We start from the raw sequence: 14,517 nt of genomic DNA on the forward strand, positions 1-14,517 counted from the left end.
TAGGAATTATATATAACTTTCCTAGGAAAGTGGATGGCCAACCAAACATAAGCACCTTGGAAATTTGTCACTTTCCCGTGGTCAACCAAACATGCCAAAAATACTTTCCTAGGCATCCTCTTCCTAGGAATTTGTTTCCCAGGAATCATATTCCTAGGAAGGAAAATGCTTCCCGCGAACCAAACGAGCCCTAAACTTACCAAAGAAGACAAATGCTATACTTGTCAAGGAAAAGCAAAGAATGTTATGGGGTGCTGGTCATATCAATTTTTCTCAAGCTAATTTAAATCTAACTTTGCAACTTATGATTCAACCAATCACTTGTATACTCCATCAGTTCTTATTCTTATCATGTCGTGTTAAAATCAAAAACAGGGATTTTATGTAGTTTGGCAATGTGCCTACATCCATGAGAGCAAAACGGCTGTAATTTCACTACCACCAAAATAACAAAAATTACAAGATATTTATACTTCAATCCTAGTCCGATACATATATATATATTTGAAACTCCCAAAAATACCCTTGTACCGTATCGTAGAGGCATTGCCCCCGCACCCCCAAACCCTATCAGCATTCCTGGTAAACTAACAGTAGATAATTGCCCCAAAAGCAAGTCCATGCCATTGCTTCGCTCCATACCACTCAAATATGAGCCATTTACTCTAACATGTCGTGGGGCAAAAGAAATTTTTGCCTAGTTGGAACAAGCACTCGCCATTATAGCCAAAGAGACTTAACTTATTTTATTTTAATCAACTTGTCTAAGTTGCTAATGCATTTGATAACAATTATTGGATAAACACCAACTACCTAACATATATAATCAATGATACATAGAGAACATGTTGGAGTACTTTACAATATAATAAAGGATATGTTGAGTCATCATCGATCGTACACATTAGCAAGTAAGATTGAATCTATCATATCTACTAGGAAAGGATTAGATTAATTCTAATGAACCTTTCTGATACAAGATAAGGACAAGCTTTATATGCATGGTTCCTTTTGTCCCCATTTATGAAAGATTCTCAGGAGGCTCCAAATGGCTCTATTTTATCAATGTTATCACAGTGATTATTGGCAAAAGCATCTTTCTAACATTAGCCAAACACAGATTACATTAAGCATCAGGACACACACACACAATCTCTCTCTCTGGTAGTGAAATTGGCAAATTGTCTAATGGACAGAGCATGAGGACAATTTCACAATAGAATGTAGCTCTATAATTGCATGATACTAATCATGGACCCATGGTGCCCATTCACATTTGTTGCACTATACCTGACAGTCATGCCTATTGGTGATTATGATGGACTAAATAATGTACTTGCAAAAGAACACTAGACCCACCTTCACACAAAAGTAGATTACAGGGAGTAGCCTCTCATTTCAAGGGTATATATATGTAGGAATCTAAAAATTATCAGTTAGTATACCTCTCTCAGATGAACATGCAAGTAGGATGGCCTAAGCTCTTTTTGGCCACTAATTTCCCCTTGTTGTACATGACTAGCAATATCAAATTTTTCGCAGAAACAAGAAAAAGATAGCATTGCTCTCTTCTTTTTTTTTGATGTGAATTGGAGGAAGTAAGACACTTCCCCCAAATTTTATTCAAAAGAAAGTACTATGCACAAGAAAGTAAAATGGAAGTTCTATCTCTCTTTTAATCTCAACGAATCTAGACTTTATTGCATCCATTGGAGGAGACATCCAATTCGAGGACAAGGGAATTCAGAGAATAGTCTCCTTCAATTCCTCCCTCACTTTCCACATTAGCTATCTCCTTGTTCAGGAAAGGAATGTCTCCTCTGGTACATTCTCATGGCCACATCCCATTATTCATGGCTTTCTAGTGTTGGTGCAACCAATTTATTTATTTTTTTTTTCTAAGGAAAAGTGTAACCCAATTTATGCTGTGGATAAAAGGGTCCATATTCCACATGCTAATATTCTACTACTTTTGTATGTTGGATAAAAGGGTCCATATCCCAATTTGAGTTATCTTCTGTTGCTTTATTTATCTTTTAGTTCGTAGTCTCTTAGTAGTATACAATCATAGTTATCCCTTCCTTTTTCATTAATACTAACAGTTTTGCATTAATAAATTTACAATAATTTCTAAGTGAGGCATTAATTTTAAACAATGATGGAAGTAAGAAAAGAGCGAAGCTTTCATTGCCTATTTATCAGTCGCAACCTATTACTTTCTATTGGCATCTTCTGTGAGGAATGGCTTCGGTATAATTTGACAAACTCAATGCACTGCCTGATGATTGCCAGCACCGTGAAGTGCGTCTCGAAGTCATTTCTTAATGCAGGGGGATGGCTAATATTATGCCTCTTACTTGATGTGTAGTTCTCCATGAAGTAAACACAATCAGTTCTTGCCCTGAACGCAACCTCCCGACGAAGCTCTTCAGCTTGCTGTGTAGTTTTTACGGCCTTCTTGTAGGTTAACACGACGACGAATTGCAAGCCTGAAATTATTAACCGTAAGAAAATATAAAATATATAAATAAAGCTACTTCATTTTATTAGCTTAAGTTTTTGAGACAATCAGTGGTTTTAACATTTTTCACCCATTAAAAAAAAATCCAACCCATATGTATATGTATGGAGAAAGGAAGAAAAAATAAATTTATTTCATCCAATCGGCCTAAATTTTGCCCAATGGGAGTTGGTGAAATGAGAAAAAGGCAACGGTAGATGGTTTGCCGATTCTTCTTTATTTTTTTTCACGAAGCTAACGGTACCTCGTTCGCGGATGGCGCTGGCGATATCGGGCAGCTTCCTGACCGCCAGGTTCCGCTCCTTCTCCGGTCCGCCGCAGCGGAGCACCAGAACCACACACTCGGCCGCCGGCGCCGCCCCATCCCCTCCCCCGACGCCGCCCAGCGCAGCCTCCACGTCGGCCCTCCTCAGCCTTCCAGCCTCCGGCAACGCCGGCGCGTCCACCAGCTCCACCATCGCCTCCTCCTCACCCTCTCCCCATGCCACCACCGCCCGGACCGCCCCGCGCGCGAGGGTGGCGGAGCCGGGGCCCGGCGGCGCCGTCTCCGCTCGGAGGAGCAGGGGGCCGGCCTCGCCCGCGAGGGCGCGGCACGCGGTGTTCACGAACGAGCTCTTGCCGTGGGCACGGAACCCCGTGACGAGGACCGCCGGCGGGGTGGCGGCGGCTCCGCCGTTGTCGCGGCGGAGGCTGAGGAGGGCGTCGCGGATCTCGCGGCGGAGGGAGACGACGGCCTCGTCCCGGTTGAGCCGCCGGAATGCGAGGAGCGCCGCCGCGCCGGTCACGGCGGCGGTGGCCAGCTTAACGAGGAGAGGGAGAGAAGGGCGCAGCATTCGGCCTCCACTTCTTGGATTAAAAAAAAGAATATATTTAAATTGCGGATGATTTGGCGGACTAGAGTGCAAAAAGGAGGTTGAGGAATAAAGAAGATCAAGATCGAAGGAAGTGGCAAAAACAGTGGAAAGAATAAGAATAGGGTTCTTTGCCACCATACTTTGTTTCATCTTTATTCTCTTTTCAGGATGAGTCCAAGTTACCTTAGCCTTGTCATAGGCCATAATAGATCATTAAGCACAGGGTGTGTATTTCCTGTTCTTAAGCAATTGGCAAAATTTTTGTCATCAGCTGTGCGTTGATTGCAGCAGATGGAGTCAAAGTATTTGATACTATGATGCCAACGGCAAAATTACATACTATCCGGAAAGGTCAGATATATGCTATGAAAAATTTGAGAGCTGCCGACTCCCCAACGGTTGTTAAGTGAAAATTTTGTCCATAAATTTTAATAGCTTAAAAACAGTTTTAAAAAAATCTTAAGTTCTAACTAATAAAAAAATAGTTTTTAGTTCAATATTTATTTTTTTAAAAAAATTATTTAAAATATCTATTATAGCAGATAGGAAGGGCAGAGCGTCTTGATGGAGTAGCACAATTTTTTTTTACTTTTTCTTTGTAAAGTGTCTGCTAATTTTGCTTAAGAAATCTGTTCAAAATTATCGTTCATTGTTGTGATAAAATCTCCTGTATAAAAGGCAAAAGAACATTTTCCTGTCAAAAAACACCTTTAAAAAGGATCCTTTTTTTGGTCAACGGTGATCCGATGGACTTCATATACTCAATTCTGCAAAAGGTTTTGGATCTTTAGTTGTTAAAATGCACCTCTAGTAACATGGGTAAACTGATAATGGAGAATTCAATACCTTCAGTAAGGTAAAAGTAGTTAGTAACTCAGTATAGCATATCATTATGGAGACGACAGGCAATAAATGTATAAATATTTTTAGCCATACTTGTGACCCTTTCAATCTCAGAGTGGAAGGTACATCAAAAACTTGTTATTCAACCAAAAAAGGACAACCAAATAATTGGAGGAGCAACTTAATCCGGTGCCCCTTCAGGTTAGCCCAAAACCAAGATGAGAATGTGTCGCCAACTTGATACCAGAGCTCCCTGCAATCTTAAAACAAAGCTGCATTTTTACAAATATAAACTTATCAAAGTTTATATCAAAGCCACTCAAGTGGAGAGTTGCTGAAATGTTAAAGAGGACTCTTGGAGGATCCAAAGCAAAAAATGTCTTACATTGTGAAGCTACTAAACCTTTCCAGCAGCAGTAAGCTTACAGAAGAACTGCCAGGAAAAGAGATTTATATCAAATTTATTGTCGCGTATGGGATGTGCGAAAATATACAAACAAATCAGACACTGCCTGTCACTGAAATTGTGAGCCGAAATTGTTTTGGTTGAAGAGATTGTAGGCAGAGATGAGGGAGCTGAAGGCAAATGCCAAAAAAGCGAGGAAGGAGACAGCAACAGAGCCATTGGCCATGCTTGGGAAGGGATCAGTTCCCCAGTTGGACACCCAGTCAGCGATGCGAGCCGTTGCTGAGGATGATGCTGAAATCAGAAGGTATGCCAATATCTGCAATCAACAAAGAGAAACCAACTAACACATCCATGGATTTGCACCAGGTAGGCTACTACCAGAGTCCAATGGCATGAGCTTGGAATGATTCATAGGAGTTAGCATTCTCTCCTAGTTATGGATTAGGCTGCATAAAATCTTATAAAGATGATTCATATTCACTGTCAAACAAATTCCAAATTCCCCTGCTTGTGCATTATCACTACTCTATAGCAATAATTCAAGCACTAATGCAGAATGCCAAAATTTTTCTGCGAGGTCCTGATCCATAGCCAATGACACTTGATTCAGGAAAAGTTGTTCACCATGGAACTTTAGCTTGGATGGTACCTCCTGAGAGGGGGCCAAGCTGTGTTTAACGAACTTGGGTGGGCTCCCGCTTATCCTAAATACAACTCAGTCAAATTAGAACCTCGAGCTATGACCTCGATGTTTTGAGCTAGCCTAACTAGTCTAGTTTTTTCAGCTGCGTCTGCTTATGCTCTAGGGTCTTCTGAAAATAATTACGGCACACTACCATACGATGTTCTATTTTTCTATAGAAATATGTTTGCTCAAGAAAAGTTCTAGAAGATATTAATCGTAAATAAAAAGATTGTTTACAAAGAAAAACTAATGAGCATGAGGCCAGCCTGGGATTTGACCCTTAATCAGTAAAATCCCCGAGCGTTGAGAAGTAATAACATGTGTTCGAAATCTCTTTGGAACAAATATTAACCAACCAAGTGTGGCAATTTGAATCTCTTTGAATTGGCATTTCCAAAGGATATCTTGAGTGAGGGAATTGAAAGAATAGTAATATGTAGATTAGAAGATGACAGGGACTAAAATGCAAAATAAAAAAACTTAGATAAAACTATATTTTAAATATCTATGCCAACTGAAAGAATTTTTTTGGCATTCATTAACTTTTTTTTTGCCCCCCCAGTTAGTTATCCAAACTCCACAGTAAGTAATTATCTCTCCAAAAAGAACTAACAAATGTATTCGAGCTAGGGATCGTTGTTGCTTTTGTGCTTATCTTAATTTCGAGGTTTCTCCGGATCCAGGACATTTTTTTGAAATTGACATATAAAAACGATCCAAATGGAGCAAAATTATGTTATTTACTATTTTGGTAGGAGCAATGAAAAGGACATATTGTGGGCCCTTAAAAAATTGTCATTTATGTGGATCATTGACCATCGAGAAGATTTCAAAATAAAATTTTTTTATGGCTAGAAAGAGATTTGGAAGGCTGTTTACCTGATCCATGGCGAAGTCGAAGTAGTCCCCAACCGAACGGTCGATGATGTGCTTCTTTTTCATCATGTGGTGAACCTGCGCGTACACCTGGAATCCCGAGTACACGAACCCAATCACATTCACCGACACGCAATACCTGAACCCATCCCACCGGATTTACAATTTTCTCTTTTTTTAAAAAAAAAAACTCGATGGATCGAGGAGGAGACCTCTCATCAGGTCCGTCGGATCCGACGGGCAAAAAGGAAAAACTGAGGAGAGAGAGAAAGAGGAGGGGGGTTACCGGAATTGCTTGTAGCGGTCGTAGGAATCGAGGGCCCAGCCCTTGCGGTGGTCAGCGGCGAGTACGGAGAAGGCGACGAGGCAGAGCACCGCCTCCGCCACCCGCGCCCCCACGGCCGCCTTCCACAACGACGCCGCCAGGCGGCCCCGCCACAAGATCCGCGACACCCCCCGCGACGCCTCTTCCCGCCGCTCGCCGCCGCTCCACACGTGCCACCCGTCGGCGCGCTGTTCCCGGTTCGCCACTAGCGCCGGCGCCGGGATGCCTTCCGGCGGGGCCGGCAGCGGAGCGGGGCGGGGGGGCGAACCCGTCGTCAGCGCCGCCATAGTTCCGATATCGAGTAGGAGGAACGGGTGTAAATTTATATATATAATTTATTGAGGGGATTCGGGGGGTGGTAAAAGGGACCACAGGAAAAAAATATTCGGAGGGGCGGGGGTAGTGGTCAGTGGGGGAGTTTGCTTTATCTTTTTCTTATCTTTTTCTTTTTTGTTAATTAATGCGCAGCGAAGAAATGAACAAGACCAGAGAGACTTTTCCAAAAGGCCATAAAGATTATTAAAGGCTCCACCCAGGAGTCCTCTTTTCTCCTGGGCCTTCTCTTCTCCTCTACAAGATTTTCTTTTATTTATTATTGAGTAAAACAGAAGATTCTGGGCCACGCAAAGATGAGTAGTCTATTTCCATCCCTACACGGCAAATGTAGCTGTCGATCAGCCATCAAAGTCTCGCACTTTAATAGCATGGCCCACTCCCGAGGCCCAGTCATGGGAAACAACTAGCTTCAGAAAGAAGCAATGACATGGTAGAAGAAATCACCATTGCTGGTTTCAAATGAGGGGGAGATATAAATATATTAATGTCGGAGATTTAGAACCTGTTGTCCGAGTAATGATCCCTATGGCTATATGCAAATCAAAAATTCTGGCATGATTTAAAATTCTGCTACTTGGTAACTTGGAATTTCGCATGATCAGCACTCAGGTAGAGAGAAAATAATGGAAAATGTTGAGGAAGCAGAAAATTCTCACAATTAAACTTAAAGCCGAAAGAAAAGATAAAGGATTATGAACATTTGTCTAATTGCCACCATTTTCAAACTCAATTTTGAAGCGAGAACATTTGTTTGATCTGCACAACATCAGTCTGGGAGTTTCAAACGCTCAAACAACACCAGGAAGCTCTGCTCGGTTACAACATGGAGGAACCAAAGCCCTGCACAAGACATAGCGAGTGTTAAGATTATTTCCTTAGGGAGTTAGTATTTTTTTTTTCACCAGTATTATAATCTGGAACAATCTCTCAGTGTGACACAGCTTGGTAGCCCAAGCTGAAGCCATTGTAGGAGTTTAAGATGATCCACCTTGTGATTTTGGCCTGTCGCACTTGATGATCGACTTATGTACTCAGCAATCAATTTCGTCGGAAAAACCACTTACATAATTTACTAGCCAGAGGCAGTTTGAAGCCCTCCTACTGAGATGGATGTTACCAGCATTTGGAAGACTAAATCAGAAATCCAGCCATTGCCTTATTTTTCACACTCCAAATGGGTGTCATCAAATAACTGTAGCACATGATCATGCTATTCTAGGTTGATTCCTTGACATGAACCCTTCCTTTGTGTCCTCCATGCTCCATGTTTGCTCGTACAGTCGACCTAGCGTTCGTCTCTAAAATGCCCATCTTCTGGATTCGAAACCTGTTTATTACTCTTTTTTTTTTCCTTATAAATATTTAAGGCATGTGCTCTTCAAATAACATCCCAAAGCATGCCTCCACTTCATCCCTTTGTCATCTAAAGCAGATGTGGGTGCAGCAAATTCAGATTTGGGTATGTGGAAGTAGATCTCTTGACAAAGTTTAGAATACGAAGCACTTAGGACTTGGTGTGAGCAAGTACAGATCCTAAATAACAATTTCCTGTTTCCTACTTGAGATAAGTCTTTAAAGCTTCTATCAATCACAATTGTGAAACTGTAGAAAAAGGAAGCTGAAAAACTAATTACATAGGTTTGACCAATAGGAAAAGATCTAAGAGCATGGAAGAGGTTATTCTTTACAAACCCCTAGCCTCAACCAACTGAAATCAAAGAGTATCAGTCTTCTGCCTCTTGAATCAGAATGTTCCATCAGGAAGACTAATAAGCTACATCTATTAATTAGATATATTAGCATCACACTGTGCGACATGTGTTTCATGGGTCTCATTTGTTTGTAAGGCATTTGATGCTGAATGATAAATTTAGTCTCAAAGCTATGTAATTGCTGGCATAGAATTACACAAATACAAATACTATAGCCATAAACTAATTTGCAACAAACATCTAAATATCTAATTTTACCTTCTCATTGAGCTGTAATAATTATCCATCTACCCACTGTGGATTCTTGAATCCAGGTTCTCCTATTCTTCCCTGGCCCTTGTAACTCGCTACATGCAATGTTCCTGCAATTGGATCAGCTCTAAAGAACATCTTTTTCCGAGATGGGGTTCTGAGTCATTACATAAGTGCCTAAAAACAAATTTAAATCATCACATCAGCAAGGAATCTAAGGGCTGAAATATCAAATTGTTCTTGGAAGGTTTGAAAAAGGTTATGTCAGATTATCACTTCCACATCTGATACAGGATCAAACTAAAAGAAATTAAAGCAAAGATTACCGTGCCAAGCTCCTCTGGATAGATTCCATGGTTTTGGAGCCGATTCGCCTTCCCAATTTTAGCACGAAATGTTACCTACCCAAGGTAAACCAACTAAGAAATATACACAGAGTTGACCTATTGAAAAATGTGAAAGAAAAGCCAATCAATTAGTCACATGCCTGTCCAGCAGGAACATTTAGATCACCTGTCAATTTTACTCCTTCGACATACTCGAAAAATTCTCTGTCTTGATCTGTTTCATCTGTACCATTCCAGCGACCATACTTGCGCTGCAGTTGTACCACCTCAGTGCCACAAGGGCCAAAAGCTCCCACATATAAACCTGCATGGAGATGGAGGATGCTGGATATCACATATTCTAAATCAAAAGTAAACCATAATTGATTCTCCAAACAGACTTGCCATCAAATGGATCCAAACCATCATTGTCAGTGACGATCCAATTAAAAACAGTAGTCCCTGATAATCCATTTCTTCTCTGATCCTGGCTACCGCAAGCTGGATAACCTCTCGGACTTCTTTAGAGACCTAAGAAAGTTCACCCTTGATTGATTAGTTCAAGTGACATATAGATAAATAGTTCAAGATGGCTCCTGTTCGACATAATGATGTACTATTACTGTAATGTCTCAATAAACTGGCACACCATAAACACTCATTTCTCATAGTCAGCTCTAAGAAACCTATCCCATCTTTTGATTTTGTTCTCATCTAGGGTCATACTGTAATCAGCCTATAGCCAGTTATAAACACAAGGTAACAGCGCATGAATTGATTTGGAATGTCAGCATACACAAGCTTATTAACTGTCAATAACATTTTGTGTTTAGCCCCTTATATTCAATACAATGGGAATACACAACACATGTCATTCTAATATATAATTACAAATACATTAAGCAGTTCATCTACATTGGCAGCATCCTTTTTCCTCAAGCTAAAAAAATACCAGAAATGAGAGGAAATGTAAAATTTCAGTCGGAGACAGAAATGAACTCATGCTCAAGGAATATGCACTGAGCATTTGGCACTGTCCAGATAGAAAGTAAATACACAATAACAATATTGAAGTATCTATATTTGACAGCTAATCTGGTTGCTTGAAAGTGTGACGGAGCATAGGCTCCAAGTTATAGCAATCATATTTCCATGATACTAATTTGAACCCAACCTCTAGAGAGCACAACAAGTGGCACTGACTAAGGTAAAGGCCAGCAATATTATGAAGGAATGCAAGAGTTCGCTATCTCTTAAGTATTTTATATATGTGAATTTAAACTTTTCCTTTCATATAAATGTAATCATATATACCAGAAAAGTCAGCATAACAAAAGGAATCCAGCATATTCAGGAGTAGCGGTGGTACTACTAGTACTAGGAAGATGCATGATTCAACATTATGAGATCATCGGAGTCACTGAACGCTAAATCTTGATTGCAGGTGAGGCAAAAGGTACTCGACTGCTCGTGAAAACTGTAGTATCAACAGCTCACTTAGTAGTGTTTATTATTATAGAGTTGGGACATAATTTATAATATCAAGTTGGATCACAAACTTGGAGAAATTAAAAATTTTAATAACTGAATGATTGAAGATTGGTCCAGTAATTGAAGATTAGTCTATCTTAAGCACACCTTTGAAGCCTTATCTCCACTCAAAAATGCCTTTGCAACATCAGGAGGCGTAAGATCTGAGACTGCCTGAGCAGCAATAGCTGCAACTTTGATTTTTCTAGCTTTTCTTTTTTCAGAATCAAGATAAGCACTTCTACCAGGAATATGCAGAATGAAAGAGTCCTTTTCCATATCCTTTATTTCTGCTGGAACACGTATATATGATTTTGACAAAACATCCTCTTTGTTATGAAGCACTCCACCAATATAGAGCTTCACAGTTGTATTTTTGCTCCCTTCAGATGAATAGCACCCCCACCCACCAGAAGTGCTTCATGCTGAATGCTATCCAGATTACTGGTCTCATCCTTCAATTCATCAACGAAAGCAGTCTTCACTTTGTCTTCGTGCATTAACCTCTCCAAAGATTCTGTATCTTCAGGTCCAGTAGCGTTCAATACTTTCACTTTAAATCCAGGAATCCGCTCTTTGAGAAAATTTATGATATTTTTAGTACCTGCTTCACTAGAACCCTTAGCACTTATATCCTCACCACCTTTTTCTGTTGCATCATCGCTGCTTTTCATCATAGCGTCCTCATTTCCTTTCTCTACAGCAGCATCATTTGCAGGATTTCCTTCCATGGACGAGTTTTCAAGAGTCAGATCCAGCTGAACCCTCTGTGTGTTTCAATAGTGATGTGGGGGAAAGGGTTGAATTTCCTTTCGTCGCTTGCAAGGATACTACGTGGCCAATGGTTGAACATCAGAGGGGGTTGGGGGAATTAATAAATGGTTATAAAAATTTGACCAGAGTATAGTAGAATTGAAGGAATCTTATAACATCCTGAACATTACAATACCTGTGCTATATATGTCCCATCATCATCTTTGACAAGAAATATTTCAAACAATGTGGTTCCTTTAGATCCAGCGAGCAGTTGCCTGAAATGTGCGGTCATCAATAAGCTATAATGGCTGATCAGAGAGAGAGATAGAGAGAGAGAAGAGAAGAGAAGAGAGGAGAGGAGAAGAAGGAGAAGAAGAAGAAGAAGTGATGCATCTCCCAACACCTCGAGTTATGCATACTATTCTGCTAAAAGGATCATCTGAATCCTTTACCTGAAAACAAGAAGTGATGGCGGTAGCATACACAAATCAGAATTGCAGTGCATCATAGAGTGTTGCTCTAAACAAGAACTGTGGTATGTAAAATGCTAATTAAAATGATTACAATGCTCAAATATTCACTTGAGACTGAGTCTCTCTCTGATCAAGAAAAGATGCATAAGGAAAAACAAAATAAAATTTATATACATTGGTTCAACTTAGCATTTGCATGTATTTAAGAGTTGGTACACAGAGAGTGGGAATGAAAAAGGCCTTTTAGGAAATTATTGGAAGCTGATGCTCAAAGTGGTAACCAAATTTGAAGCTTCTTTCTTTCAATAAGTAAACACTGTTGAAGAGTAAAGGTAGTAGTTTGTTGATGAATACATGGTAGACTTATAGGCATGTTTCAGAACCTCTATATCTTAGGGGATCATTTTGCATATACTGGCCTAAACAGCATAAACAGATAAGAACTACTAGGACATGCAACAAACACATATATATGCATCAGGTCAGTTGATTTTTGTAAGATTCAAGCTTTTCCAAAATGTTCCATAGTTAGTTCTTCCTTTTTCATATATTGTTGTTAATCTATAGCATGGTATTATATGGTGCCCTGAGGCAAACTATATATCGGTGAGATAATTTATTCACATCAGCATTCTTATGAGGGAGGATTTCTAGTGTATGTACCATGTGGTCATAAGAGTCACAGATGGAGCTTTCTCATTCAAAAAATGGCATTCTTAATCAAAAAAACAAAGCAAAGTATTTTGTTTAGAAGAAAAAACAAACTTTAAGGGCCTGATCGGATAATCCCGAACAATCCAATAGGATTCACAAGAACACAAGCCAGGGGAGACCTATTTCATAGTATCTACCGAGATTTTTTTAGAGTAAGCCAGCCCGAATCCTACAGGAAGAAAAAAAGATGATGTCACAGTATCTTTTTTTCCACTCTACAAGAATGAACTGGAAAAGGTCCAATTTATATGGGCTGGGCCAAGCCACATATTCAGTAATATTAGACATAATCTATGCACATTATTTAGAGGATATGTGCTGAATGGGCCAGACCCAATTCTTGCAGAATTTTTAACCCAATCCTGCAGGAATATTCAGGCAGGCCCTAATTTGCTAACAGAAACTTAACTTATCATTCACCTACTACTCTATCTTCCAATGCCATGGTGTTGTCGCACTTGACACCATACCCAGTAACACAATAAACTTGTTTCAATACTAAATTATAGCGCAAAGTGTCATTTTAAACTCAGTTCGAATTCTCAAATTCTATTAGCTGACTTGAACAAGGTTATGAAAATACCCCATTGCATCACTGAAAATTGTGTAAGTGCACTACATGAACATTGCCAATAAGTGGTAATTGTAACTATTAGACCATTTAGGCAAAGACAAAGTAGCATTTGTGTATTCTTTAACCAGCAATGTACAAGGATTGAAACAATATTTATATTACAGGAGAAAATATAAGCATGAGCAGAGAAAGGAACAAATTCAGCTACAACAATAGTCGCATGACAGTCCTCCAAAATAATGGAATGCAGGTGCAATAAAGAAGCAAGTGAATGACGGAAAATAATAATACTAAAGAACAGTTGATTTCTTGACATACTGTCTATAGTTGAATTTTGAAATAGAAAAATAAGTTTCGCAAAATTAGGCAGTCTAAAGCTGATCTACATATTTATGTTAGCAGCAGAGATAATGTTGAAGGCGCTATAGAGATCCAAGCAACCAGAGACATCCAATAAGGATAAAGTTTCTGGAGTGGCTAACGATATGGCATCTAAGATGGAAGATTTCTAGAACTCAAGCAAACTCTTACATTAAACTAGTGTGGCCAAGGCGAGGGAATATGTGCATGATAGGGAATTACTAGCCCACTGCATGCGAGTCTACATAATCTTGAAGCATCGTGATAACGTTCCTCCTCTCCAGCATTCTGTGGAATGAGAAAATATCGTATCAGTATTCAAAGTTAAAAACTGTTCAACAGATTGATAACGATAGAAAGAATATGACTGACCTTCAACTCGGACATAACTTCAGCTACAACATCTTTCGATGTTGTTTCTGCGATAGCTTTCTTCGGTTTCGCAGCTTCGAATAAGTCCTCCTTTTCGATTGCTTCTTCAAGTTGGAACTACCAAAATAGAAAGGAGAAAGTTAGATTAATCGATTCGGATTGCCGCAATATGAAAAAAGACAGGCAAAAAGAAAAAGAAATTAGGAGCATTGAATTAATCATTGGATTGATAAGCATATATTTATTTAAAGCCGCTAAAACGGAGAGAAAAGTGAAAATAGTCGAAATCTAACTCAGAGAATTCATTAGAAAAGGCCGAAGAGATCTCGAATTTGGGCTTTACGATTCAAGGGAAGGCAGCAAAATTGGGTCACCTGGAGTACAGAAACGAAGTTCTCGGCCCGGTCGGTCTCCGAGAAATGGCGGCGGAGGCGGTGGTGCTCCAGCGGCAGGAGAGGGTAGCGACGCCCCGTCCTCGGGAGACCGAGGAGCGAGCGGCAGGAGGGAAGCGTCGGGGAGGCTGAGGTGGACTTCCCGCGAGGCGCGGAGGAGCGGCGAGGGGAGAGGCGGCACCGCCGCCCCCCACGCGTTCGCGACGG

The 14,517-nt window shown here is 40.2% G+C and overlaps 2 protein-coding genes and 1 pseudogene across 3 annotated transcripts; all 3 read right to left on the reverse strand.

The window, feature by feature from the left end:
• Positions 1 to 1,682: 1,682 nt before the first annotated feature.
• LOC120110979 lies at positions 1,683 to 4,744 on the reverse strand. Of its 2 annotated transcripts, XM_039127060.1 has the most exons (3): positions 4,604 to 4,744; positions 2,766 to 4,471; positions 1,683 to 2,489 (listed from the first exon to the last, which is right to left on the reverse strand). In XM_039127060.1, the coding sequence occupies exons 2-3, from the start codon at positions 3,577 to 3,579 to the stop codon at positions 2,185 to 2,187; spliced, it is 1,119 nt and encodes a 372-aa protein (XP_038982988.1). In that variant the 5' UTR covers positions 3,580 to 4,471; positions 4,604 to 4,744; the 3' UTR covers positions 1,683 to 2,184. The 2 variants fall into 2 exon arrangements, with proteins under 2 accessions (XP_038982988.1, XP_038982987.1); XM_039127059.1 differs by having other exon boundaries at positions 2,766 to 4,714.
• On the reverse strand, positions 4,734 to 6,800 carry LOC103701982 (CASP-like protein 4A2). The gene is made up of 3 exons (XM_039127708.1): positions 6,475 to 6,800; positions 6,192 to 6,327; positions 4,734 to 4,943 (listed from the first exon to the last, which is right to left on the reverse strand). Exons 1-3 carry the CDS (start codon positions 6,798 to 6,800, stop codon positions 4,734 to 4,736), a joined length of 672 nt encoding a protein of 223 aa, XP_038983636.1.
• Positions 6,801 to 7,383: 583 nt separating this feature from the next.
• Positions 7,384 to 14,517, reverse strand: LOC103701981 (annotated as a pseudogene).

The sequence above is a fragment of the Phoenix dactylifera genome, chromosome 6 (genome assembly GCF_009389715.1).
Source record: "Phoenix dactylifera cultivar Barhee BC4 chromosome 6, palm_55x_up_171113_PBpolish2nd_filt_p, whole genome shotgun sequence".
In the NCBI taxonomy this organism is placed as follows: Eukaryota; Viridiplantae; Streptophyta; class Magnoliopsida; order Arecales; family Arecaceae; genus Phoenix; species Phoenix dactylifera.

Excerpts from the sequence above, each read along its gene's own strand:
- LOC120110979 (XM_039127060.1), bottom strand. The coding sequence starts at position 3,579 with ATGGCCTATGACAAGGCTAAGGTAACTTGGACTCATCCTGAAAAGAGA. Across the intron at positions 2,490-2,765 it reads CAGCGCCATCCGCGAACGAG|GCTTGCAATTCGTCGTCGTG; the intron begins GTACCGTTAGCT and ends TAATAATTTCAG.
- LOC103701982 (XM_039127708.1), bottom strand. The coding sequence starts at position 6,800 with ATGGCGGCGCTGACGACGGGTTCGCCCCCCCGCCCCGCTCCGCTGCCG. Across the intron at positions 6,328-6,474 it reads GACCGCTACAAGCAATTCCG|GTATTGCGTGTCGGTGAATG; the intron begins GTAACCCCCCTC and ends GGATGGGTTCAG. Across the intron at positions 4,944-6,191 it reads TCGACTTCGCCATGGATCAG|ATATTGGCATACCTTCTGAT; the intron begins GTAAACAGCCTT and ends TGTTGATTGCAG.